The 27,315-nt window shown below is 40.6% G+C and overlaps 4 protein-coding genes across 9 annotated transcripts in view; 3 read left to right on the top strand and 1 right to left on the bottom strand.

Annotated features, from left to right (window-relative positions):
- The window catches only part of LOC115678252 (uncharacterized), a 54,466-nt gene extending 27,481 nt beyond the window's left edge, over positions 1-26,985 (top strand). Inside the window, exons 2-3 of one of the 2 annotated variants that reach the window (XM_056311951.1) lie at positions 24,872-25,292; positions 26,274-26,985. In XM_056311951.1, coding sequence (XP_056167926.1) covers positions 24,899-25,292; positions 26,274-26,779 — 900 coding nt within the window. In that variant the 5' untranslated portion in view covers positions 24,872-24,898 and the 3' untranslated portion in view covers positions 26,780-26,985. Of the gene's footprint in view, positions 1-24,778; positions 25,293-26,273 lie in introns of those variants that run through there. The other variant, XM_030601589.2, reaches the window with a different exon arrangement.
- On the top strand, positions 8,044-10,153 carry LOC115678280 (transcription factor MYB72). The gene is made up of 3 exons (XM_030601626.2): positions 8,044-8,348; positions 8,585-8,714; positions 8,903-10,153. Exons 1-3 carry the CDS (start codon positions 8,216-8,218, stop codon positions 9,828-9,830), a joined length of 1,191 nt encoding a protein of 396 aa, XP_030457486.1. The 5' UTR covers positions 8,044-8,215; the 3' UTR covers positions 9,831-10,153.
- Positions 14,780-16,581, bottom strand: LOC115678478 (uncharacterized). The gene is made up of 3 exons (XM_030601880.2): positions 16,253-16,581; positions 15,498-15,597; positions 14,780-15,082 (listed from the first exon to the last, which is right to left on the bottom strand). Exons 1-3 carry the CDS (start codon positions 16,515-16,517, stop codon positions 15,010-15,012), a joined length of 438 nt encoding a protein of 145 aa, XP_030457740.1. The 5' UTR covers positions 16,518-16,581; the 3' UTR covers positions 14,780-15,009.
- LOC115678426 (serine/threonine-protein phosphatase 7-like) lies at positions 17,668-24,163 on the top strand. Of its 5 annotated transcripts, XM_056311945.1 has the most exons (14): positions 17,668-17,734; positions 18,013-18,180; positions 18,276-18,326; positions 18,409-18,573; positions 18,657-19,250; positions 19,630-20,097; positions 20,454-20,594; positions 21,509-21,610; positions 22,022-22,093; positions 22,420-22,626; positions 22,696-22,767; positions 22,852-22,884; positions 22,967-23,510; positions 23,666-24,163. In XM_056311945.1, the coding sequence occupies exons 2-13, from the start codon at positions 18,028-18,030 to the stop codon at positions 23,231-23,233; spliced, it is 2,325 nt and encodes a 774-aa protein (XP_056167920.1). In that variant the 5' UTR covers positions 17,668-17,734; positions 18,013-18,027; the 3' UTR covers positions 23,234-23,510; positions 23,666-24,163. The 5 variants fall into 5 exon arrangements, with proteins under 5 accessions (XP_056167920.1, XP_056167921.1, XP_056167925.1 ...); XM_056311946.1 differs by lacking the exons at positions 17,668-17,734; positions 18,276-18,326 and having other exon boundaries at positions 17,788-18,180; XM_056311950.1 differs by lacking the exons at positions 17,668-17,734; positions 23,666-24,163 and having other exon boundaries at positions 17,788-18,180; positions 22,420-22,555; positions 22,967-23,071.
- Positions 26,986-27,315: the final 330 nt, after the last annotated feature.

Here is a 27,315-nt window from a genome sequence, read left to right as displayed (position 1 = left end):
CGTTTGTCAAAGTCTGTGCTGCAAAAAGTAAAGCAAGTTTGTGTTATGTGTGCGCCTGTGAAGAAGTACATGATGAATGGGATTCACAGTTGATTTGCGCTGTGCTTTCGACTTTGAATCTGGTCGTTATTGTGAAGAGAACTCTTCTCAATCTATAATTGATAGAGGCGTGGTAAATTGAACAAAATTGGCAAATATTCTTCCTCGTATTGCTCATCCCAATACATGAAGTTGATGATTGTACATCAGCAATAACCATTTGCTAGTATGATCATTCCAATCCAATCAGTCATCTCCTAATAGACTAATTAGTAATTAACTAGAGCCCGCAAAAAGAAGAAAACAGATTCACAAGATTTTCCTTACCCTTCTTGTGTTAGTTTTAAATCTATTGTTGAGGAGATTGATTGAGCCATTTTTAGCTTAAACGCATTTAAGAAGAAAGGACTCATTTTCTAATGTGAGGCGCTATTGCAAGATCTTCAATAGAGAAAGTACAATCATTGTTGGAACTATCTAAATTCGTAGGCTGATGATCCATGGCAGGCATTTGGTCACTCAAATTTAGGTAAAGAATAGCACGCATTGATGTGGCTCTTGGAGCTTTTGTTTCAAAATTCAGTCCTCAAATAACCAGAATTGATATTGGAAGCATTAGGACAGGAAAATAGGAACCTACATATCCTTTTATGAATGGCAGATCCCTGCTAGTACTAGCATTCTTGTGCACATTACTGTGGGTAGTAGGATTTTAACACTGTAATCTACTGGTCTTGATCCATAAGATTATTTAATCTGATAAATCACATTGGTAAAACTGATTACTGAGATGTTAAAGCCGTAAGGATGAGTTAAACATGCACAAGTCATGGTGGTTGATTATTGTGACTATTTCGATGAACCATCTGTTATGGTCCCGTCATTCAAGCAAGATGCGAGGACCACAGGCGTCGTTATCATCCTAACCTGATGTTATTGCGAGCTGTTTAATCATTGTATCTTAAAGCAATGACATGAAAAGGAAACCCGTAAAGCAAATAGGAAGAAAGAAAAAAGAGAAATCGGATGATCGAATAAGCAGTTGCAGTGTAAACCAGACAATGCAACAGTTCACAAGTCAATTTCACATTTCTTGAGGATTCATGGACAGCATCAGGAATCCGTTAGAGTTTGACTTCTCGAACTTGCATGCGAACGTTGTTTCCAGCGGGGATCACTGATTGGTCCCACGCGGGTCGCCGAGAGACCGAATAAGCAAAATGATCCGGACAACCCCGAAAAGCTGAAAACTTCCGTGATGTTCTTGAGTGCATGGGGTTTTGAAGTATAGTAGAGAGGAAAAGAGGGTGTGTATGAGATGAGACGGTTTCTTCAAAATTGAGTAAAATCAGTGGACTTTCTTTCATGGGGATGTTGCCATGATAAGAAGGAAACAGAGCGTAGGGACAGTGGGGTATATATTAACTTGGCGCATCTATTCTTGTATGCCATTTAATCAGTGGGGGCATTCTTGATTTGTTGCATTACCTTTTGAAGGCCAAAAGATATTCTCATCTTGCGTTTCTTTCATCTTCTTTACAAATCCCGGAGTGACTTGCAGTACCATGTCTCTCTGGCATAATTGGTGACCAGAGGAAAGGGAAAAAAGAGGAATCAATTTTTCAATCGACAGTTCTCATCCTCTGTTATTGCTGTCGATTTAATGGATTCTCTGTATTTTGTCAAAGGTGAAATTTTTTTTCTTTTAAGGATGTCCTTTTCACAGCTGAGTTGTCCATCATTTTCATTGTTCTCCTGAGAAAATGCCATGAATCGGGGCCAGAGCTCTCTTTCTCTCTCTCTCTCGCTGAAAGATGAGCTTTAATTTAACCATCATCAGTCCTGGATTTTCTAGTGTCAGATACTGAACCGATGCCGACAGGAGATGGATGAATTGCATTCAGTAACAATCCTTATGCGGTTATGCTTGTATCATGTACTCACTAGAATTATAAAGTCCAATGGTGTTTGCCTCAGATTAGCTTAATCAAGTTTGTTTTGAAGCACATACAAGTAGGCAAAGAAAAGATGCAAGGATCTTCTGGCTTTCATTGTAAAACATACACCTTTTATTTGCTACCATAATTTTCTCTTTGTTTGTAGCTTTCCATGCAGTTTAATAGGCTGGTTTCTAGATTTAGGTCTAGCAATGAAAAAGTTGTTCATTGTAGCTTTTAGCTATTATGTAGCATTTATTGTTGTTCTTTGACCACCAACTTGATCCTCCTCCACCTTCACTTAATACAATCAAGCAGGTAGAATCAGGGAAAAATCCATATTATAACTGTAATTTATGATATTGGGATACTGTGTCTTTTGGGTTTTTCAGAACCAAAGACATCATGCACGCAGAAAAAAAAGAAGAATAGTTAAGTACTACTTAAAAGAAATAAAACCAGAAAGCTATGTTAACATCTTTATATTTCCTGTTTTCCCCAAGGAGCCAGAATAGGGGAATAATTCAAAATTTTGCTGTGTTGACAGATCATAGGATTTTCCCGGCTTTTAGGTCATGCCATTTCATTCCAAGAACAACATATCATACCACTCAAGAAAAGAAAGAAAGAAGGAGAATATTCAAAAGAATGGGCAATTAAGCGTTTGATTTGAATGAGATCGGCTTTGTATTCGAATCACGATATCTCTCGCTCGAAGTAACTTGGGCCCACATGCCCTTCTCCGGATGGATCCTTACCCCATGCACGAGGACGATATAGTTTGTATATATTCACAAGTATTAGTGAGAGTCAAAATGCTTGAATAACTCAGGTTAAAAAAAAAAAAAAAAAAAAGGGGGGGTGGGAAATGAGCACTTGCATTGAAAAGGACCTATACCAAAACCAATCTTTACTCAAGAGAGGACAAAGAATTTCCAATCTCATTCTTTCATGTACTTGCCTTTTGATTCCCAAAGACATGAGTGGGAAAAAAACAAGGAACTCTCACAGCTATTGTCCTGTAATGGCTCCACAAATAAAGCAAAAGGGATCTGCTTGCATTAATTGTTGCATGGGCAACATTAAACCTAGAATCTTGTTTGGTCCCTTTATCTTCCGTCATAAGCGCACTTGCCTCTTCCTTACTCTTGTTTCACAAACAAACACACACCCACACACCAAAAGCAAAAATAAAAAAGTTTATTCTCCAGCAAAAGCTCTTTCTTGACAAGCACCCAGAAAAAGCAAGTTGTATATTCTATTAGCAACATATCCTGCTAAATATTCTGAACCTGTGCTTGTTTTGAGAAGAAGATGAAAAGAGATTCTGCACTTTGTCAAAAAAGGGGAACTGTGAAACAGTTTGTCTGTTGCTTCTCAATGCATGGCCACCTAAATCACGTTTTGCATGACTATTTCATTAGAAGTTGCTTTACAATCAAATTCGCAAGACTTTTTTGGAAATCAAGGGACAAGGGGTTAAAGTTTTTAGGCTGGCATGCATCATTGCTGATTGGAAAAAGAAGCCAAATCATTTAAAGAGGAGATTGTACTTATCCATTTAAAAGAACTTTTTTGGGGGCAGTTAATATACTTTGGGTATCATATGGCGAACCAGATCAATTGCAGATTAGGTGAAAATCATATATAGAATGGTCAGTTAACCGTAAGACTTTTGTAGGCTTAACATAAATTTGGAATACTATTGATCCAATTTATAATATTATCCTGTGGAAAGATGAATCCTAGATCTCTCCCGCTATTAGTGTAGAAAGAATCATTCACAAGCACCGTCAACTGATATAGGATACATATAAGGAACAAGTTAAGTATAGTGACCACATACATCGTATGCATCACACGTCATGAGACTAATAAGATTTATATAAAAAGAGTGTCTCCATCGATATGAACTTCACAAAGAACCGTACCGAATCGGACTATGCTGGTGTCCAAGTTATCTTAATTTGGGTGCGAATGGCCTGTCTCTTTGCAATGCCAAAATAAATAACAGCCCTGTAGAGAAAAGACAGAAAGCAACTTATTGTAGACAAGAAGGAATCTTCAAAACGAATGTGAAAACCCAGATATGTCTCCTCCTTGAGCAATTGCATTTCGATAAGATGTTTCTGAGGAAAAAGGTTGATTGAAGATTCTTCAATCTCTCTCTCTCTCTCTCTCTCTCTCTCTCTCTTTCTCTAGATGTTTCCCAACGTGTAGTAAACGTGTTTCAGGAACAGTGTTAGATGCCCAGTTATTTTCATGTGTGGTCGTAGATAGTGTAGTTAATCATTCAACCATCATTAACGTTGACACCAGAACTCATGTTTGTTGTTCTCGAAATAATTATTTCCCGAGACGAAAACTTGGTGCCGCGGTGGAATTGCTTAATCGCCATATAACGTCGAGGGGTTTGTAGGACGCGGATCTTCTATCTCCTTCGATATTCCCCTTTGATCCCTGAATAGATCTCAAATTCGATCTATGAGAGTGAAGTGAAGTGTTTACCAACGGTTAACATCTGTCGAGACACTGATAAGAACATCGAGAAGGGTGTAGAAGTCTTTATTATGAGAGAAATGCTAAATAAGTCTTGTTTTTGGGGTCATTTGGTAATGTTCAAACTTTCCTTTTACTTTTTCAATATTGGTGGGATCATGAGTGGTTCTCACATATTGGATTAATTACGTCCATCTTGCCGATCCAATAAAGCTAGCAATCCACACAAAAAACTAAAAGAAGTAAAGAGGGATTAGGGTTTTTATTTTTCAAACCTTCGGCTTTCTGTAAATTTTACAAAATTCACTCTTGGACTTTAATTTAATCCGAAACATTTGAAGTCATTCAAAAATATTCAAGCATTGACATGCAGAGTTGGACATGTATAGTGGCTTTTCAAGTGGTATTTCAAAGCTTTGAAGGAAAGTGATAAATACTAGCGAAGTTTTATAAGGCTTGTTCTCCCTTTGAAATGACTAAAAGTAGAAAAAATTATGAAAAACTACCATTGAAATGCAGATAATATCTCTCTGTAATCGAATGGCTTGCGTCCATGATAATGAAAGCAGCATTTCCTAATCACGCAATCTTACCCTATAAAGCTTAGCTTCCCAATTCTTGGAAAAGGCCTAGGAATTTCAAGGAGGAGGGTCTTGTAATTAATAGGGATGGAGTCATGATTATTCCCAACTAACCCCCCAATTTAATCAGACCTCAGAGTAAAAAGAAGAATAAGAAAAAGAAAGAAACTGTCGTAATTTGATTGAAGGTTGTGATATAATTGTTAAGAGCATTTAATAAGATAATTTAAAATTTCTAAAGCACTTATTAGACACCTTACAAGACAATCGCAGTATCCTCATGTTTATTACTTAACAAATGTCCTTGATAGTCGGTCCGAGGAACTCACAAGAAGTTGTCTTTTCATGATCCGCATAGCTTCTCAATGGTTTCTCCACCCGAACCAATCTTTGGATCTAGACACAGAGGAGTTTGCTAACAGGTTACTCCACTTCTGGAATAGGCTACAAGAAACTTGTGGACTTTCCAGGAGAAAAAGGGAAGCAGCATTCTGTGCATGAAAATGGCACAACCCCTGATGGTGATTATCCAGATTGTGAACTTTGAAAGTCATGTATCTGATTCTGACATCATGTATCTTCTTCTACCGTTGCAAGATTGGATTTTGATTACCAATACACACACTATCCAGAAGCTTTAGCCATGGTGGTGCAAAATTAGGACATTTTTTTAAGTTTGGAATTCACATTGATCCTGTTCCCTTTGGGTTCAGTCAAACCCTAATCATATCCTTGTCACTGCTGTCGTCTCCATGATGGTCCTCATCAACATCAATTCTAGATTTTGGGAGAACACGCAATAAAGAGCGAGCATCCAGAAACAGAAACACATTCATGGAATGGATCTTTCCTTTAATTCTGTTTTTTTCTCTTTAGCTTGCGGACATTTATGAATGGAATTATGAACATCTTGGACCTTCATTTCCTCACTTCTCCTGTCCTTCCATTTTCCTGCTTAAGCAGAAGGTCTTGATTTAGCAATTGCATGGACCGCACGTTTCACCTCCTTGCGATCGATGGTGATTAATCACGACAGAACTTTAATGTGCATGAAGCAATTTGCTCCATCATCGTATTCAAATTCCATCACAAGGGTTTGTAAGCACCGGATGTGATGTTGATGTGGATTTGACATGGCCGTGTATTGCAAGTGTAAGCTCCTTTTTGTTGAAAGTGGGTGAAAGGACATAAAGAAAAGTCAAGTTGATTTGAAGAAACTTTACCAAGAATATGATGACTTTCAAGATGTTCTGGGCATTTAAACAAGCAAAGATGTTAGAAGATCACATGGTGATTTTCCATAGAGATTACATTTATTTTCACTGCATAAATTGTTCCTATTAATTACTATAAACTCGACCCCCCTTATCGACTATGATCCAATTTCTCCTAAATGATATGTCATCCAACAAAACCAGTGCATAATACAAACGAAAAAAATAGGGAAACCTCTCCTAAATATCTTCTCATCAATCCAAAAGGAATGCATGATTCAAAGAGAAAAATTGATGTGTAAAAGTACAAGAATGAAAGAACCATTAACTTTATCACCCTAACTTAATTATCACATAATCATATGCAAGAAATTCATGCACAAAGAATAAGATTGATAATATTAGTATTAGTTTTTTTTTTTGTCTAAGATAATATTAGTTTTGTGATAATGAAATTTCAAGGAACGATAATGTGTTTTTTTTAGCTGTTTCGCTAAGTCCCTTAGCTAATTAAAGAAGTGCGGTTAAATCCTTTTAAGTATCGTTTGGTGAACCATGACACAATATTGAAATCACAAAATTTCGAATAATTGAATAATTACACTCTTTTTCCCTGCAAAACCAATTCCAACAAGGGCAAAAATTTTCTTAATTTTGCTCGAACGGAAATCATGATTTTCACCAGGGGGTTGTGTCATTAAAAGTTAAGAGAGGTCCAAGTATAACGGAAGCTCTAAGAAAGTAGATCTTGAAATATTGCACCTGCTTGATTAGTAATGTTGTGGAAGCATCATCGCCGGGACTTGAGGAAGATGATACTTTTAGACATTCCTGTCTTTGAATCACAACCAACCATTCATGTTAACATAAATAATAACTATATGTCAGTCCGGAGCAAGACTTAAAGAGACAAATTACAAAGTCCTTCTTCCGATGATTCTTCCCTACATCGATACACCATAAGGGTCTCTTTACGAATCATCGCTAAATTATGTTATATCTATCGATTTTTTGAACTTTGTGTTTTGAATGACTTTCCGATGTGTAAATTTGAAATAGCCTATTTGAAGTATTTCCAATTCTTCGAGTAAACTCCAAATATCACCCTATAGGGAAAAGAGGCAAAGTTAGCGATGATCACATGCGTGCATTCCGCCAGAGGTGCTTGTTTGCACCATATTTCTAACCCTAGCTCCGGCTCAATTCACGGTTGAATGGAGGGGCATTCTCAAAGGTCGATCACACCTTGATTTTGATGTTTATGTAAATAAAAGTGTCTCGGCTATGTTGGTGGGCGCTTTCCTTCCCTTCTAGAGGTTCTGGGTTCGAATCCCCGCTCAGTTCCGTTTTATAAGTGGGGGGCCCTAGCGGTGGGTTGCTGGGCTAGTCTCCCCCGAGGTATAGGCACCCCGATTACCCGTGCGGGCTCGTCCCCGGGGAATGGTAGCGGATCCTTGGTTACCAAAAAAAAAAAAAGTGTCTTGGCTCTTGTGTGTGTCTATTAGGACTGAATTGCATGAATGCTTGACGCGTGTAGTGGAGCCATCCTTACGTGGCACTCCTTCTGCAGCACCCAATACTTTCTCGGGTAAGTTCACCTTTTCTTTTTTTTCACTCCCTCCCTCCAACAATGTCTCCAAATCTTGGGCCACCATCGGCCATATTGTACTGCAACACGATATTAAATTCATAATAACAAGTCTCTCTCTGTCTCTCTCTCTAGCGAGTATCTCACTCCTTTTTTTTTTCTTTTTTGTCTGCCGCTTTCTTGAAGAATCATGACTTTTAACCTGTTGGTTCTAGGGCTACAGAGATCCCAGCTGATGAAGTCATCTCTCTTCCTCTTCACTTTTTCTTAAATACCAAGTACCCCAATTACTTCTCTCTTGTGGCCATCGGCTTGCTCTCACAGAAGAGAGAGAGAGAGAGAGAGAGAGAGAGAGACATGGGACACCATTCATGCTGCAACAAGCAGAAGGTTAAGAGGGGGTTGTGGTCACCTGAAGAAGACGAGAAGCTCATAAACTACATCTCCACTTATGGCCATGGATGCTGGAGCTCCGTTCCTAAGCATGCAGGTTTTGATCGTATATATACCTTCACATTCTTATGCATGGATCAGCATTACTTCTTGAAAATATGTTGCTAACTCTAGAATTTCATGAAGTTTTTGAACTAATTCATACACGCACATTCTTTGAATTCACCATCTTGATTGGTATTCCTTTTGCCCTTTTTTGGTCCTATGGTCTTTAATTACCATAAACTCATCATTTGTTTCACTATATAATTTTTCTCTTGCTTTGAATTATAGGCCTTCAGAGATGTGGAAAGAGCTGTAGACTGAGATGGATAAACTATCTCAGACCTGACTTGAAGCGTGGCAGCTTCTCTCAGCAGGAAGCAGCTCTCATCATTGAACTCCACAGCATTTTGGGCAACAGGTTCATTCATATAAATGAACACTTTATGGAAAATTCTACTACTATTTTATCCGGGTTTTATAAGATAAAATTCAACTTTAGATAAATTAGAATATATGGTCGGACTGATATTTTTTTATAAGTATATAATACTATGTTTTTTTTCCTGCCATTGTTTTTTGTGTTCAATAAATTTTGTGTTTACACAGATGGGCTCAAATAGCCAAGCACCTCCCTGGAAGAACAGATAATGAAGTGAAGAACTTTTGGAATTCAAGCATCAAGAAGAAGCTCATGTCTCATGATCATCACCATCACCACCACCATCATGTGATCCACAATCCTTATGCTGCTGATCAAGAAGGGTTTTTCTCTCTCCTTTCAAACCCTAGCCTGATCTTAGCATCTCCAGTACAGGACCAGGTTTATTTCCCTACACCTAATAGTACTACTGCTTCAACCCTACCTCATGTGATGCAAAATCTTTGTCAAGGCAACTTTGAATTCGATCCGCCACAACAACAAGAAGTGCCCAATTTCGGTTTTGATCATTTGGTCCATTACCCACATCAGATCTCCCATTTGTCAGGCAACAGCTTAGTTTCTTTGTATGATCAAGGTTTGTCTTTCGGACACCCGCTTCATCAAATCATTGATCCGAATCAAGAAGATCGACCTTTCCCAAGCGAAGGCGCTGAACACTACGCTGACAACGGAGATAATAAGTTCGTGGATCCTGGTGAGATTCTCCAACCTTATGGTGAATACTCACCGATGGTACTGGCGATGCCAAAGCTCTATGAGATCATCGACGGTGGTTTCTGCAATATACCGGTTACGACTTCCTCTTCCTCTTCTTCACAAGAAATGTTATTAGACCCACTGGGCGCCAAATTCTCAGCATCATCATGCCTTCTTCTTCCAACAGTGTCTCCATCGTCGTGTCAAGAAATTTATCCCCCGTACATTCCTACTGTCATCAATCAAATGGAGTGCAACAATGCCATTGATGCATCGGTGATGTCGTCATCTTCTTCATCTTCTCTAGTAGCAGATTTATCATCAAGTGGCCCATTTGGTATGAACCCTAGCCTCACATCCACCTGGGATCAGCAGACAACCTTGGACTCCAAATAGAAATTGATCATGTGGGGGTGGGTGGTGTTCATGGACGACAGTCGTTAAATGCAAAATAATGCATTTATTTCTTCTCAAAGACATATTCTGAATAAGGTAAAGAGCATGATAAATACTGGATCTGGGACACCTATGATTTGGCATCCATGTCGATGCATGCTTTGGAGAGAGATAAATGGTCACTGCAGATTCATAAAGATGTGTTGTAAGTTCTTGCACATGCTTATTCACCTTATTATAAGCTACTACATTTCTGTATATCACAAACCTGTGACTCCTGTCAAGTGTTTTCCCACATATATGTACACCATTCTCTCTCTCTCTCTCTCTCTCTCTCTCTCTCTCTCTCTCTCTCTCTCTCTCTCTCTCTCTCTCTCTCTCTCTCTCTCTTTTGGACAATTGTTTTCTGCCATGAGCGATTCTAGTGCTATGTATATTTACTAGAACTGATTTGTTATTGGAATATGTCAGTAGTTTCTCGGCAAGACCGGTTCATAAAACGATCAGTAAACTTTGTCCGGCAGATTCTTAAACAGTAATTCTAGCATACAATGGCAACGGGAAACAAGTTTCACACAATCAATGTTATTAATAATTGATCTAATGATTTTTAATTATCCACCTTCTCACCTTGCTTCAAATTAGGGATGGATGAGAGCGTTTGTGCAAAGTTTTCTTCATGTATATTCTGATTTTCCATTAATTAAGTGCTCACTTATAACATGGCATACCACATTTTAAGTCAATTGTAGGTCAGTCTGTGATCTTATGTATAGGAGTAAGCACATAGTACGTCGAAGTGGGGGAGGAGACCCTGAAAGAGAGAGAGAGGACAGTACGCTTATATCTGAAGGGGAAGCATTCACTTCGTGTAGAGAGTTGACTTTTGAGCGAGCAATGTCCTTTAGTGAATTTTGAGTGAGTGGCGTCCTAACATGACGTAATTCCCGCGAATCCTTATGATTCTATCTGCATACACTTAAGACTGAGTACCAGAAAATATCGGGTGCTGATGCCTTTCTTCTTTCTATAATTAGAAGTTGCAAAAAAAATTCATGATGTCCGGGTTTCCTCTTCAGTTTCAGCTCGACAGTCTCTGTGCATTGCGCTTTGGTTTTCGACAACCGAGAGGCACATGGTTCGGCTCCTCGTACCCGCTTCTCTCGATCAGCGCCTTGCGTTTGGGGGTTAGAGTCGGTCGCGAGTCGCGAAGGCCTTACCGACCCATGAACCTGTGAGATTGCACTCTTAGTTCCCTTCTGTAAGAGGATGACAGAAAGTAAAAGTAGTTGTGCGTTAGTAGTCCCTAATTCCATCGGGGTCCTTTTAAGGGCAAAAAACAAAAAGAAGAGGTGATGGAATTGAATTGTGGGAAAATTTAACCAAGTGAACTGGACAGGCAAGGATGCTGGCGGACAGAAGGAACCACATAACAATGGAACGGAGGAGTTCAAGGAGGTTCTTGACCTTGACCGGTGTAGGTCACATCACCCTCGACTTTTTTTTGAAGGGAGAAACAAACCCTGGTCCTGAATGTTACTGATCAGTGATCACCATGCAATGCCGAAGAGTATTTCATGTGCGTCCGTCGCACGGGTGTGCCCGATATATTATGTTACCTGTGTGATATGCATTCTTGTCTTATATCTCTCAAATTTTAATTGGTTTTTTTTCACTGTCATGTGACATGATTGGCACGCGGTATACCTTTTGTTCGGACAAGGCGTCCAACTGAAATGCAAGAGAAGTATGTTAAGATTTAAGACATAGGTGAACGTAAGGAACGATGATTCTTACGCTTGGAGGATTATATGTTTTAGAAATCTCGGAAAATGCAGATGCAACTGTCACTGCTAAACTCAGAGACGAGCAGCTCGGAGCAAAAACATTCGCAACAATATAACTAGTATTTGGGCTCAGTTTGTTTCGCATAAACATCTTCTGAAGAATATTTTCTATAAAGTCTTTTTACAGGAAAATGGAAATATTTTTCGGTATTTGGCTGAATCTAAAAACAACCGGAAAATATTTTCTGTTGTTTGATAAGGAAAATCTAATTTAATTTTCCAAAATAGACATACACTATTAGGCGCGACTGACTTGTACATAGCCGAGAAACCAAGCACCAGGGACCTAGACCCCGGTGTTAGTGTCCGACCCCGGCATGGGTACTCGGACACGGACACCGAGGTCCTTGGCTTGAACTTGATGGACTCAAGCTCAACTGCAGAGGACTTGGTCCTTGGCTTGGCCTCAATGGACCCGAGCTCGGGCCCCAGGGGATCTTGGCACGGGCACTAAGGTCTCGACCTCAGGTGTTAGGGATCTGAGCTCGGGCACTGGGGTCTCAAGCTTAGTCTCGATGGACCGAGGCCTAGCCTCGATGGACCTGAGCTTGGGCACAGGGGATCTGGGTATGAGCACTGGAGTCTTGAGCTCAGGTGTTAGGGACCCGAGCACAAGCACCAGGATCTCAGGCCCAGTCTAAAAGACCTGGCCCAGGCACTAGGGACTTAGGCACATGCATCGAGGTCCCGGGCCTCGACCTCGATGGACCCAGGCTTGAGTGCGGGATATTCAGATACGGGCACTAGCATCCCGGGCCCAGCCTCCATGGATCAAGGCGCGGGCGCCGGGAACAAGCCACAGGCACAAAGGTCTTAGGCTCGGCTTTCGTGGACTCAGGCTAGGCCGCTAGGAAGCCAAGTAACGATACCAAATTCCTAGGCTCCGCCTCTGTGGACCAGGGCTCAAGTGTTGAGAACCTAGCCATGGGTGCCCAGGTCCCGAACATGGGTACCAATGTCTTGAGCCCCACCTTTGTCGACCGGGGTTTGGGCACTGGGGTTCAGGCTCAGCCTCTTTGGATTCGAGCTTGGCCTCGATGGACTCCGGTGGCCTGGCCTCAGCCTCTAGACTTGGATCTGCTACGAAGTAACCAAAAATGAGCATTGGCTTTTTGTGTTGAAGCGCAAAGTTTCGAGTCTAAGAGTAAATATCGTCATATATGGAAAATGATTTTTGATTTTTGAAAGTGGAAATCATTTTCTTCAATTAAAGCATAAGTTTTCCGTTGACTCATTTTCCTAAGCGATCCAAACACTTCAAAATGCCAAAAATATTTTTCACAAAACAAACTAAGCCTATAATCATTAACAAATGACAAGAATGAATAATAACCTCTTGTGGTTACAATTCAGATTTTCACCAAAAAGAGAGGAAGAAGATAACGGTAATTAAGAGGGGTGAGTATCAGTTCATTCCAACCTGGGAAAACCAAACCAACCGGTTCTGGGTGGTTTCCAATTCCCAAAATTTGGATTGGAACCGGCAGTTCCCGATTCTAGGTGCATGAACCACTTGGATCGGACCGATATGTTTTTTTTTTATATTCTTTTTCTCTTAAAGAGTAAATATGCTTGGGTTGCGTTTCATTCCGACTCTCAGCACAAATAGAGTAATATAATTACAAATTTTTTTTTCATATATATATATATATATGTAGTTTTTATTGTTTAGCATATGTTGATATGATGCCATGTAATAGAATAATGACTACAAAATCCAATGGAAGACTAGTCGATCATCAATTAACGCCGCAACCCGATCATTTAAACATTTATTTAACGAAAAACCGAAAATAATGTTCCTTTTTTTCTTTTAATATTGGGAAACTCCTACTTATAACTCTTTAACCGAGAAGACATATATGGAAGGACAAACAAATACTGATGCAGAAAAGAACAAAATGAAAGATGAAACCTTTTGAATTCATCGTAACATAATGCAGGTACAATTGCTCTAATAGATGGTAGAAGCAACATCACCAAACGCGAGCAAAGGCAACGCCAAACTTTTGGAGTTCAAGATGTAGGGACTAGAAGAAACAAAAAACAAAAAACCAAAAACGGAATTATTGGGAACCAGATAGGACCAGTCGGTCTGAACCCAGGAGCAGGTGGACCGGTTCCCAATTCCACAAATTGGAAACCAACCCTACCCGATCCAATTCTAGGGTGGAAAATGACTCACCCTAGAACCAATCATCCCTAATAATTAACACTTTGCCATGGCCGGGTTCGACAATGATATTTCTTAGGTGCAAAACCAGACTTCACCTGCTCCAGCCCGAGCATGTGCTTATCTGTTCATGATATTGGGGCTTGCCGATGCTCACCCTTGATCGGGTTTTCGAGCAAATGTAACCTGGCATTGAAATCTTCATGGCGACTTTCTGTGCCATCTGCAAAGGAGGGAGCTGCGAAGCCACATCTGTTGATTTCTCATATAGCACAGGATGCTAGTCATACCACGGTGCAATTTATGAGACCATCTTAATGTGGCTGTTTCTTGAAACAGTGGTTTGCTTGATCTGATAAAATGAATTTAAATGATATTCTCTTAGATGACAGAAGTTGGAACTCAGAGGACCGACTGTCGAGGCAACTAGGGGATCAAGGATCATACTTCTTATTTTCTTTTATAAATGTCTTCGTCATGTGATGAACATTAGCCTCAATGACATTGAGAGGTTTTGGGGAAGAAAATGATGCAGTTTAGATCATGCCTGCACGCAAAAGCTTTACAATGTGCAAAAAGGAAAAGAAGACTGGCATCAACAAGTTCAAGTCAACCTTGGAAATTCAATTTATCAAGCTATGTATGATCAGACAAAGTAATCACCAGATCCACTCTTCTTTTAGAAGTCACTTTGGAAAGCATCAGTAATACCACAATTTAAACCATGGAAAACTCGATGAGAATTAAGTAAAAGCAAAGTAGGTGAATCACTGACATAGAGCCAAACATTATTCAGAGCTCCCCTCGAAAGCTCACCCTGAAGATTAGATATCCCGGGCATTTAAAATTTGATGATAAATTAAGTCATTGCTGCATAATTTCCAGAAGAGCCAAAATAGGATGCAAACTGTGATGACACAGACACATGGTTGAAGCAACTAGAAATTCTTAAAGGATTATTCCAAGGAGCATGACAGAGAAGGAAGAAGACTTCAACAAAAAAAATTGCTGTCATGTGAGAAATGAGTTCACATTCCACATGGGACCTTAGTAGCATGCTGAGCTATCCTTGAGCGGACTCTTCTAACTAAAAATTGGCTCATCGTCATGGAAGGTACATGTGTACAATGATACTGATAGCAACCAGGCCACATAGATACTAAGCTGTAATTCTTGACCTGCCCTTTGCTATTCTTCGAGCAATGACTCTCCGACCACCCTTGGTTGACTTTCTGTTTATGTACCAGAGTGTTACAATTCATAAGATAAATTTTCAAATAATATCAATTCCATACCAACAATTAGCTCGTCCATACGGAACATATATTGTTGAAAAGCAGGACAGACAATGCTACGAAAGTGAGAGAAACAGTAACAGGCAGAAAGCTATTGTGAACGAAGCCTTCCATCAATTTGCTATAGCAATCACAGTATGATCAGTATATAACCCTCCCCGAGACAGTAGCTGAGTCATTCACCAGTTAAGACTGATTTCTCCATCTAGTTCCAAACTAACAGTCTTATCTTAGTCCATTATTTTTCTTTCCTCAGGCACAGTCACCAGATTCAAACAACTCACATTGACGGGCAAGCTCACATACAACCACGCATACTGGAAGAGAAGAAGAAGAAGGAAGCAAGCCATACCGAGCAAAGAATCCGTGTGTCCTCTTACGCCTAATGGTACTGGGCTGGTATGTCCGCTTTGTGGATAAGAGCATTGGATCACTCGATGAGTTCATATCACCTGCACACGAACACGAACCTTGCAAACACTAAGAGAATGTAGAAGAGTATTGGACAAGCAAGCATATGAGAGAAGAGAGAGAGCGAGAGAGATGTGGGTTGTCAACCAAATCCAACAGGGTATCCGCAGATTATTGATGATTAAGTCACCTCTTACACAAAGCCCGATGCCACAAACATTATCCAATCTTAATCTGAATATAGTAAAAGTGACTGCGAAAACAGGACAATCTATACCATCACAAATAGAAGAAACACTGTCATGTTAAAAAGAAAACAAAGCTAAGCCTTGAAGAAGCAGGGAGTACTCTGTATCTCAGAAAGCTTGCCGGTCAAATATTAAGCTAAAAATGAACTATCATGCCAACCCCACTAACGTCACAGGGAGGACGATGCATTCGAGTGCTTAAGATAGTCGTTAACAGTTCATTTCATCAAATTTAAAACTGTCAAGTTCACCAGAAACCACATTTTAGAAAGAAAAAAAAAAACCAAATTTTCGGTAATCCCAGTAACTCGAAACAAACACCTGCCATGCAAATTCCATGGTCCTACTACACATGGAAGCGAAATATCTATCGACAAGGCAATAGCGCAGTAGCTATCAACAAGTAACAAAAGATCAAATACCAATCACGGAGAGAGAGAGAGAGTACCGTCCGGTAGGAAGAAGCTAAGAGACGGGAGGCCGAAAGGATGAAGGAAACGGTGAGAAGGGACTCGATCGAGCGAATCGACATCGCTCTGGTACAGATGGAGAGAGGCGTCGGATTTGGGGACGGAAGGGAACAGGCTCGGCGCGATCTCGAAGCTCGGAGAAACGACGCGCTGGGTCGGGCTAGGGTTCCGGCGAAGGAGAGGATTCGTCAGGAGCCGGTTCGCCAGCGAAGCTCCGTTTCGGATCAGTGATTTGGTCGCCATTCTTGTTTAAGCTCCGATTGGAGTTGCAGAGATTCTGCTAAAACCCTAGAAAGGGTCGAGCCGATGAAGGAGGCGAAGGCGTGTGGGTCGGAGCTGGAACCCGACCCGAATCCGAATTACGAGGGTCCGGGGCGTCAGTTCTTCAATTATAATGTGCAAAATCAGAAGTTGATTAACGTGTGATTTTCACATTAGATATCTAAATTAAACTACAATCACGTGAAGGCATAGTTATTGCAATAATTGGAAAAATCAAGCTCTCTTAAACAAATAAAATATCGCGTTATGACGTCCTTTTTTTCCTTTCCGATTTTATCGATCTCCTTCCCTTTCGTTCGAACAATTTTGGATACGTAGTTACCTCACATAAAAAAAATTATATTGAAAAGAGATATTTTCTATACTTGATCAATTTCGCTTCATTTCCAAAACATAATTCCAGATAACAATCATATTTTCGCTCACGTATTATTATATTTACGACAGGTTACTACACTTGAGATTACAACTTCGATTGTATTTATCCCTCTCAATACTTAATACTTTAAAGATGCGTTTGGTAGCCAAATTTTGTTTGAAATGGCTATCATGCGCAATAATACATGCCTGATTATTGAGGGAAAATTCATCATATAATTATATACATACAAAAAAGTAGCAAAAAAATTCAAATATATATCACACGTGAGAGTATGTGATTAAAGTGCCGACAATAATTTGACCCTAAGTTAACATCAAATACACATTGATATGGAATAATGACATATGTTTCAGCACTCTCTATGTTATATATATATGATCTGTTTGTCTTCCATAACTAGTTAGATGTTCAAACATGCGAGAAAAATTTGGCTAGAGTCAACGTTAGGAGATGCACTACCATAAATTTAATAAAATCGGGATGTCAAATTGCAAAAATTGAAATGTTAGGGTGGGCGAGATACCACAATCCCTAGAAACTTTTGGTAAAATGTAATCCACCCTTTCCGTAAATTTGACAAGATCATACAGAGCACGCACCGGACGAGATGAGATAAAAACCCGGATGTCGTTTCGTGGTTTGCCCTAACTAAAAACTCAATCCCGTCCGCGGCGTCGGCGAGTCGTTTGCCCCCCCCGCTCTCTCCATCAAACGACACCTCGCTTTGCAGGGTCTCCTCGCGCCCCGTTGCACCAGTTTTTTTGAAACTCCCCCCTTCGCTTCGCTTCCCTCTACCGTTCCCTCAGGGACAGTGCTTCCAGGTACGCTTCGGCTTCGCACGCTCGCCCGATCCCTCTCGTCAATCGCGCCGTCATCGTTTGTGATTTCTGGAATTCATCAGCGAGCAGCATGCTTTGAGTCGATCGCCGTGGCCCGTGCTGTCTAGTTTCTGTTCAGAGGCCGCCGTGTCGATCTAGTCTGTGATCGAAACAGCCGAGGATTCTCTCGATTTCCGTAGCTGAATCCGTAGCTGGACGTTTTTTGTGTTCATGAAGTTCTGTGGGGGGATTGTAGGTCGGGCCGGTCACGATGGAGCCGCGGGACGAGCAAGTTCGGGGATGCCGGGAGATTCTGGAGATCATCAGCTTGATGTCCTTTGCGAATTTGAGCGAGGAGCAAGTGCACAAGCTGGTGACGATGAGAGAAATCGCGCGACAGGTCGTCGGCGGTCAATTCCAGGGGGTGGGTGGAAAACGGAATTTTGCCCGACTTATGAAACGGTCTCTTTTCCGTTGCCTAGACTTTCATTGACTTACATGCTAATTTTGGCCTGGCAGGTTTCGAAGATTGATGTGGCTAGGGCGTTGCGCTCTACTATTGACGATATTGTAGGTCGAAATTGCGCTATGTTAGCGAACTCTTAAGGTTTGTGTGTTAATGCATGCTGACTCGGAGAACGATATGGTGCAGGTGGTCACATGCAAGGAAACTCTAGATATCATAAGTAGGATGTCGCACGAGGGCTTAGATGATCATAGAGTTCAGTTGATGTCGAGGATTAAGGACATCGCTGGTGCCATTGCTGATAGAAAAGTGGACGCTGGCAGTGCTTGGCATTATGAATTTGCTGAAAGAGTAAGGCCGAAAAAATAGAATAGCCTACTCTCACACATAGTGATTTTGAGTTTAGATTATTTTCTAACGGGCATATTTAACAGTTTAACGAGACTGATGATGCGGGGATCAGTGAGAGCATGATGGACTGTGCAATGCAAACGAACCATGAGGATGTTCACATTCTGAATATGGAAGGACAGGTGTTCGTGGACGAACTAATGGGGATCGCAGTGAAGAATGAGGAGTATTTTATGGGTGGAGAATTGGTAGAACAAAATGATAATGTGGAACTTCTATCACAGTCAATGTCTTGTGCCTCGATATCTTGGCCTCAAAATGATGAAGTAACTTTGGATTGGGTTGAAGATTTGATGTTAGCACTAAAGAGATCTTCATGGGAAGGTGTCCCCTCAGACTTTCAATTTGTTATGCCTGTCGGTGTGGTCGACAAATTGATCGATTCAGCCGACAACATTCTAAGTCAAGAACCAAACTGCGTGATTATTAATTGCTCTGTAGAGGATTCAAGAGTGGTTGTAATTGGTGATATTGAGGGACAGTACCACGACTTATTGTCTCTCATGTATGACCATGTCGGTCTGCCTTCGGAGAAACTATTCTTTGTTTTCAACGGTAATTATGTCGGTAAAGAGCCATGGGGTTTGGAAGTACTTCTCGTGTTGTTGGCCTGGAAGGTAAGCCATCTTTTCCTTTGTCTGTAACGAGTAGATACTTCTGCAGGAGCATACTCTGAGAAAGGAGCAATTTTGTCTCCATAGACCCTACAAAATACAACCTGGAAAGAATGAAGATTGGTGTCGGAGAGAGTGTCATGTCTTCATATACATGTTTACTGGCATTAATGTAGGCTTCGACACCTTCCAATACCTTGGTTTCTGATTTGGGTCCTTTCCCATTTGGCATCCTCTTCCTCTGTCTATACCTATTTGTCATTATGCCACACTCCCCCCCACCCCCTCCCACTCTCTCAAATTTAGTACTTGAACAGATACGTACGTGCTCTTTTCTATGTTGGTTGACTATGATTATTTACATCTAATATTTGGTGTGTAGATAGTAATGCCTAGTAGAGTCTGTCTGCTCCGTGGCAATCATGAAACAAAGTCTTTCTCATCATCCTGTGGCTTTAAGGACGAGGTGCTGACCAAATATGGTGATCAAGGTGACTATGTCTATAAGAAGTTTTTGGGATGTTTCAAAAACCTTCCCTTGGCCTCGATAATAAGCAATAGTGTATATACTACCCATGGAGGGCTATTCCGAAGCACACGAGTTCTTTCTTCCAAGTCGATCAAAGGATTGATGACGGTTGGTTCTTTGGATGAACTTTCTAGAGTTAATAGATACACTATAGACACTCTAGATGATGATCATATCCATGGAGGCTCTCTAATCTTGAACGACGTGCTCTGCTCAGACCCATCATCTGTTGAAGGTCTTAGGGAAAAAAGAGTACGCCAAGCAGGTCTATGGTGGGGCCCTGATTGCACAGAGACTTTTCTGAGCCAGTCTAAGTTGAAGGTAATGTGAATAGTTCTAGTTATGTCATTTATGCAGATGTTTTTAATGGTGTAGCTTAGCCTATGTACATTTGTTCTTGCTGGTAAGTGATGGGCATTGGACAAATTCAATACCCTACATGCTCAGTCTATGGTTTTCTTTTGAATATGAGCATGAAGTGATGATTAAAGAAATGGTATGAACTGTGATTCAAAAATATAAACTAGAAAGTTAACCGGCATTATACACTTGCCTCGCTGAATTTTAGTTTTGGTCTTCATTCGATTATGATTTTGGTCATGTTTGAGTCTCAGGCTTTTACTCTTTGTGTGTGCGTTATGAGAGCTGAGTGATTATTAAGGGCTATCTTGCTGCAGTTCATTATTAGATCACACGAAGGGCCTGGAAAAAGGGCTTGTCGAAAAGTTTTAGAAGCACTGTCCAAAGGATACAGTGAGGATCACAGTGGACTATCAGGGAAGCTATTTACTCTGTTCAGTGCTCCAGAATATACGCAGGTCCTCATTTTTGGTTCCTTGCTTTTTACTTCGAGTTGCTAACAGTAACTGGTTTTGATAACATGTAATTATGGCTTTATTTGGATCTTTCCTTGGTCCTTGATATTGAGCCTTCTTTTTGATAACTGTCTTGAAGCTGAGTTTCATATTGCACCGCACAAGCTTTATTTATGCCACCAAGTGTCATTGAATTCATAAGATAAATTCCAAGGTTTCCTGTTTGATTGTTTTTTGATAAAAGGAGTCAGGGAAGAATTGGAAACAGGAACGTCAGCACATGTAAAATGGCAGAAACTTTTATTTAATATTCGTTGATTTTCTCAGAATCATAGCTACTCTCAGCTCCTATTTGATAAGTTGAATATGGATATCTGCTGTGCATCTTTACCATTTGTTAAGAAAGTTTGAGGCAGTTATTGTTGATGAAATTTCTCATGTCATTCCATATTTTGTCTATCTTTCGGTCGCCATCCAGAAGAGTCAAGATAGTTAAGAGAATATTTAATAATTGAAAAGAAACATCCATGTTAGTTAATACCATAATGTCTGTGCCACTCTTCTGCAAATGCTCTTCCACTTCCACTGGCCACACCTCCTCCGTGTATTTTTTTTTTCCACTTTGATATTTTCTTCTTTTTCCCATTGGATGTTGGTTGCTAGGGAGCTTAATAATCACAATACTGGCATCTATGATCTCTGCTCCTGAGGCTTCAGTTTTTGTTTTGAATAAACGGTTCAATGATCCATCCATTGGCATTGATTTTTCCCAAATTGGCACAAAATTTTTAACTTTGTTTTCTCCTTTTTTATTTAAAGCGAATATTTCATGTATTTTCTTTCATTTGGCACACTTGTAGCATGAGCAATCAGACTAGTATATCTAAACTGGTTCTGCCACTGTTTTTGTCGTGCAGTTTCCTGAAGAGATGGGAATAAATGAAGGAGCATATGCTATCTTGGAGCCACCCAGTTTTACTCCTGTGTTCTGCTCATTCAGAGCTGTAGATAGACCAAAGGTATAGATGCTACGGTCTGAACCTGTGAAATTATGCATATTACTTTATCAGGAATCAAATATAGATTTTTGCATTCTAGGATAGTTAGCAGAAAAGTTATGAATGTGGGGATTTATTTTTTTGGTGATGCAAATGTCGGCATATTACGAATATTGTCCAGGCCCAAGTTTTGATGAGTTATTTCTCTTTTGGAGATAGGCTATCCATAAGCCTGTTACTCTAATAGTGTGAATTCTTTCAGTATCTCCTGTTTTTAATTCAAACCACCTTAGGTTTGAGGTTTGTACTCTAGAGTAGACCCTTACTTTTGGAAGAAAGGAAGATGCCACCTAGGCAATAGCCTCTTTAAAATATCTTATGTCTTTCATCAGGTAGTTGTGTCTAATCCATATGGTGGAATCCATTGTGCAGGCATGCCATTACATTGTCAGAAACAATGAAGATGAGGTGGATTTATATGAAGAAGAAGTCTCGACATCCATGGTAAGTTAGTAGCTTTTAGGGGAAACAAGCAAATCTCCATTTTTTAACAAATATTTGACTCTAGATATGGCAGCGATTCTTGGTGTTGCCAACTATCTTCTATAGACGGAAAGGTCTGATATTTAGTTCTTATAAATGTCTAGTGTATGGAGTTTGTCAAATAAGAACATAAACGAGCTTATCTTGTATGCTAATGCCTAAATGGTGCATGCTATGTCATTTACCATATATGCTCTAATTTCTTAGTTTTGTGATCTCATGAGCCCTTAGAAGATAGATTAACTGGTTGCGCTAAAATTTAGTTTCATTTTTTCTGTTGATATTAGAGTCTGGACGCTTTGGGTGATTCCATTGCAATGGATCACTTGCATTGTATGGCTGGGACGAATTCTGAAGTTGATTTTGGGGCAGTCGGGATTGATAATCCCCCTTCTTGGAGTGTGTTTTTGGCAGATGAAGCAGGTAACCCACAGTGTGTTCAGCTTTCAGAAGTTCCTGACGTCGAAGGGTTGCCCTTATCTCCCAACTCCCAGGTGATGGATCTGCTAGAATTGCTCCGGTTCTATGACATACTTGTCTTAATAAATGTTTCAACAACACAGGAACCTCACAAGTCTGCTTACAAGTACTTATTGAAATTGATTGCAGCACTGAAACATGAGCTCCAAAGAAGGGTATGTGAAGCCCACCTCTAATGAAGTTCATTATTATTTTCTTTTTTCGCAAAATTCATAATTCTAACATAAAATTCTTTATAGGATGCTGAGAGTAGGAATCGTATGCATGAGTTGGTAAGTACAAAGTTGCATTCTTCATTGTCTGGGGCAAGACTTTGTGTAAATTGTTATTGGTCCTGTGTTTTTAATTCACTAGATAAAACAGATGGAATCAAGAAAGACTGTTGCTTATCCTGGAGAAGAACACAGGATTGAAGTTGACAAAAATTCTAACCCTGACGGGACTGAAGTTGTGGAGAAAAGTTCCACCTTCACCCCAACTGGCTCTCTTAAAGCAGAGGGGAGTGCAGAGCAAGAAGCATATGAATCGAGGTCTAGTTATAAAAGAGCTGCTCCTCATCATGCTTCTAAACAGATAATAACATATAAGAGAGTCCGAAGTCGGGCTGGTCCAAAGAACTAGGTTCATTGGGAAGACGCTTGGTCTGGAGGCTTCTACCTTAAACTTCAAGTGTTTCACTGAGAAAGAGAATCTTTTTCAAATGATGTGACAGAGACGACGATATTAACTCCCTAGAAATGGGTATGCCAGCCTGGACAATGAGAATTCCTACAAGAACAGAGAGTTTAAGCAACAACTTGCAATGGAACTATGCAGCTCTGCTGTATGAAATCGCCCCTTTTAACAGCTTTCTGGAAGAGCGGTCAGCAGTTCAGCTTACTTCAGTGCAACCCTGGAGGTAACTGCAGTTAATTTTGGTTTGGATCTGGCACGATATGTGCATGTGATTTGGTTTACAGAATAGAGGGTTCGACTATATCTACTGAGATCACATTGATCTCGATTTTTATATCTTGAGAATGAAATTTTGGTGCTAACTGATTGTATGTTCAGATGGGGATTTCAAGCTGCCGGGTTGATGTCAAAGGCCTCACGGACTTTATCAGTGCCCGTGCCCGAGTTGGCCTTCAAACTTAACTTAGGAAGCACGGGTTGCTAAGCGGAGCTTGATACGCGACTTGCCGCTTGTGTGAGGAAAGACATGCCAGTCGGAGATGGCTTGGAGCGGTTCACTCACAATTGGGTGCGACAAATGAGGAAGGATTGTTGGAACAGTGCACACTCGAGGTCAACCAGTTCCGCTCTCTTGTGCAGTGCAGAGCTTCTGCTCTCACAAGCTTACGCAGGAATCAACTGGCTTGGCGATTCTGTCCGTTGCACACTGTCGCTCTCCATTTAGCGACTCTTTTTTTGTTGGGAATGAATATCTATTACCTTGACGATAGTTATGTTGTATCGCAATAGTAAATGTGCAATTTGCGTCAGAATTGGCTTAAAAGCAAGCTAGCTGATGAAGAGCGAATATACGAATGAGATAATTTCTTTTGATTCTATCCTTTTAGACAGTAAAAATTATGAGTTCAATCTCTTCCGTCAAAACTAGTATCGAGCTAGGACCAGAAGGATTCCATTGGGAACTTCATGCGAGATAGATGTCTTGATTGTTGTGACCAAAGAGTTGGGAGGAGGAAATTACGGAAACAACGGAAATTTGAGGCCTACAATGGAAGAAGTGTAATGGCAGCCCTAAAACTTGTTGTGAAAATGCGATTGAGTCTTCAAATTTTCAAAAAGTATAATCAAATCATAAAAATTGTCACAAAAGTGCAATCGAGTTTTAGAATTTTCAAAAAGTGCAATCAAGTCCTAAAACTTTGTCACAAAAGTGCAATCGACGAAAGAATTTGATTAGATTAATTTGATAAGTTTTAGGACTCGATTGCACTTTTTAAAAGTTTTAGGACTTAATTATACTTTCGTAATAAGTTTTAGGACTTAATTGTATTTTTGAAAGTTATAGGACTTAATTTCACTTCCACGACGAGTATTAGGATTTCCAACGAAAATTTACTTCCCAGATATGAACAGTCAAAACGACAACCCGTTCCACCCCATCATTGGTGAAACGTGCAGACGACTCTCCGTTTTTGATGTTTCGGCGCCACGCTCCCCCTTCACTGGCTGACCGTTTGCTCGCTCATTCTCTTCGCGCGTTTTCTTTCTTCAATCTTCTCTCTCCTCTCTCTCTCTCTCATGGAGATTGAAGGCGAAGAAGGTTCGAAGGTCATGCTCAAAAGAGCTTCAACGGCGACAATCTTCGGCCGAGGACTAGGGTTCGACACCGACGACCGAAGCGTGTCGCGCAAGCACCTTCTCCTCCAAGCCGGCGACGACGGGACGGCGGAGCCTAGGGTTTCGTTCCAGGTCCTGGGGAAGAACCCGGTGTGGGTCCGGAGCGGTAGCGGCGGAGGGGTCCGGGTGTATCGGAGGTCGGAGAGCGGCGGATTCGGAGCCGGCGACCGGTTCTGTATCTCGGGGAGGAGGCCCGTTTGGTTTGATCCGAGGAAGATTGAAGATGGAGGCGGAGGTGGAAGTGGAAGCAAGAGGAATTCGGAATGTGAGAGCGAATTGGCAGAGAGTGCTGAATCTGTTGATGTGTCGAGTATTGACCCTGTGAAAGGTTAGTTGTGTAGCTTTCTTTTCACTTTCCAAAATTTGGTCTCTGCTCATTTTGATTGCTGAAAGAGGAGGTTAGTCGAGCTTAATTGATGGAGACCAAGCACGTAAGGCACGCAGTTTCTTTTCTGTCGAGCTCTTGCGTGTCTGTAATTTGTGAAAGCTGTTGGCGCTTTCTTTCATTGTTGTGAGTTCGATTTTGAATGACCGGATAGTCGGCTTCTCCTTCTGTAATAAATGACCCCGCTAAAGTCTAGGATTTCAAGCTTGTTTCTTTGGAGCGAAGTTTAGCTTGTTTCTTGCTATGGAGCTGGTTTAGCCTGATTCGGTATTTATGCAATGAGCAATTAGTCAATAGATCAGGAGAAAAATTTGATTTCTTGAATATTGACCCTGTTGGTAGGTTATTTTGTATCTTCCTCGCGATAGTTGACTGTGTTTAGTTTTGTTTTTGGAGAACAGGTGTAATCCAGAAATGTTTACAAAATGATTGAACATGGTTCGGGATGACTGATTTAATTTCTTTTGAACTTTTGGACATGTGAATTGAAGTCTTGTTCGTCTGAATATGCCACTGCGTTGAGAGAGGGTCGGCAGTATTTTGTGAGTTTGAGTTTTGGACAAAATTTTGTTGGGTAGACAATTGGTGGAAATAAATTTCCGCAATGTGGATAACCAACACATTTGCTTTTAAACAGAATAAGTTGGTTGCGTAAATTGGACATGCTCTTTCTTTCATTAACTAGGTAATTATCGATAAGGGACTGAGGTTGTCCATGAATTTTACTTTGGAAAAGCTTTGCTTTTTTGTGAGTTAAATATTCCTGAAATGGGATAATCTTTCTCCTTTGTCAGCTTGATAATGTGGTAATATAAAAATTTGCCTTATGTTAGAGGCAGATTTGAAGTCATTTGACAGGTAGTTTGCTGTTTGTTGCTACTATGATGCATTTGTCAAGATCAGTATCTTATTTGGTGGATGCAGAGTTTGGTTTTCTCGTGATTGGACATGAGTTTGATCAATATCCTAAGCAAATGCTTTGCAATGCAAAGCATTGGGATTGGTTTCTCGAGGACCTGAGTAAAGGCAGTGATGATGATAGTGGGGACGAAGATGAAGGGACAAAAGCGAAGCGCAGAGGTAGGAGAAAGAGGAGACAGGTTGAGGGCAATAATGGATATGATGATGAGTGGACTGGCGAGAGCGAAGACGAGAAGGATGATTTGGCTACTGTGAGAAAGGCTAAAAAACCATCTTACTGGACAAGATCCAAGGACAACAGGAAAGTGAAACCCCCCAAGAGTACAAGAAGTGATCAAACATCTCAGAAGAAGAGAAGTCCTCGTTCAGAGGATGAAGAAGACGATGAAACGCTGGGAGGGTTCATTGCAGATGATGAGGATGTTGAAGGAGAACAAGAAGAAGAAAGTGAGGATGAGGAAGAGGAAGAGGAAGAGGAGGAATTCGTTGATGATGAGGAGGATGAATAGTTCAAGTAATTTACTTGGGATGTGAGAAACTTTGACGTGCATAGCTGACATGAATATTATATGTTTCATGTAAACCCTGTAATCTAGTCTTTTCGCAGTTCTTGCGTTTAGTGTTAGAAGTCCTGTGCCATAGGCTGTCACTGACTCTTATGTTGTGAGATATGTTTTTTGGGAGATAATAATAAATCGTTCTTCGTTTATGGGTATCAGTTTTCTCCAGTTTTGCTGGTTTCGGCTGTTGATCGAAGCTGAGTCGACTCGACGACAACGAACGTGGATGTCACTGTAAGCAAGTGATCCGTGGGCTTGCTGTTCCTGTACGAGGTTGGATGTTTTTCCATCCCCGAGTGTATCATTGTAATGACTGGCTCTACTTGTTTAATTTTGCGGCACAATCTTGGAGTGTTTCCTCATAGATTAACGTTCTTTCTAACAAGAAATCATCATCGGCTCATCGAGTAAAAAGTCTGACCACCCACACTAAAGGGCAGCAAATTGTTCAGAGGAAAGCTGATTTTTTCCTAGTAGCTGCGGTT

Source organism: Syzygium oleosum, unplaced genomic scaffold, assembly GCF_021117445.2.
Source record: "Syzygium oleosum isolate NSW1041296 unplaced genomic scaffold, Sole_v2.1 Sole_v2.05, whole genome shotgun sequence".
NCBI lineage: Eukaryota > Viridiplantae > Streptophyta > Magnoliopsida > Myrtales > Myrtaceae > Syzygium > Syzygium oleosum.
The sequence above is the reverse complement of the archived record's forward strand: the minus strand, read 5'-3'. Positions and strand labels throughout refer to the sequence as shown.

What these genes read in the sequence shown, in the direction of transcription:
- LOC115678280 (XM_030601626.2), top strand. Translation starts at nt 8,216, where the DNA reads ATGGGACACCATTCATGCTGCAACAAGCAGAAGGTTAAGAGGGGGTTG. An exon ending in CTCCGTTCCTAAGCATGCAG is followed by an intron (nt 8,349 to 8,584) that starts GTTTTGATCGTA and finishes TTTGAATTATAG; the next exon opens with GCCTTCAGAGATGTGGAAAG. An exon ending in CACAGCATTTTGGGCAACAG is followed by an intron (nt 8,715 to 8,902) that starts GTTCATTCATAT and finishes GTGTTTACACAG; the next exon opens with ATGGGCTCAAATAGCCAAGC.
- LOC115678426 (XM_056311945.1), top strand. Translation starts at nt 18,028, where the DNA reads ATGGAGCCGCGGGACGAGCAAGTTCGGGGATGCCGGGAGATTCTGGAG. An exon ending in TGAGCCAGTCTAAGTTGAAG is followed by an intron (nt 20,098 to 20,453) that starts GTAATGTGAATA and finishes ATCTTGCTGCAG; the next exon opens with TTCATTATTAGATCACACGA. An exon ending in AACATGAGCTCCAAAGAAGG is followed by an intron (nt 22,768 to 22,851) that starts GTATGTGAAGCC and finishes AATTCTTTATAG; the next exon opens with GATGCTGAGAGTAGGAATCG.
- LOC115678478 (XM_030601880.2), bottom strand. Translation starts at nt 16,517, where the DNA reads ATGGCGACCAAATCACTGATCCGAAACGGAGCTTCGCTGGCGAACCGG. An exon ending in TAGCTTCTTCCTACCGGACG is followed by an intron (nt 15,598 to 16,252) that starts GTACTCTCTCTC and finishes GTTCGTGTGCAG; the next exon opens with GTGATATGAACTCATCGAGT. An exon ending in ACACACGGATTCTTTGCTCG is followed by an intron (nt 15,083 to 15,497) that starts GTATGGCTTGCT and finishes GTACATAAACAG; the next exon opens with AAAGTCAACCAAGGGTGGTC.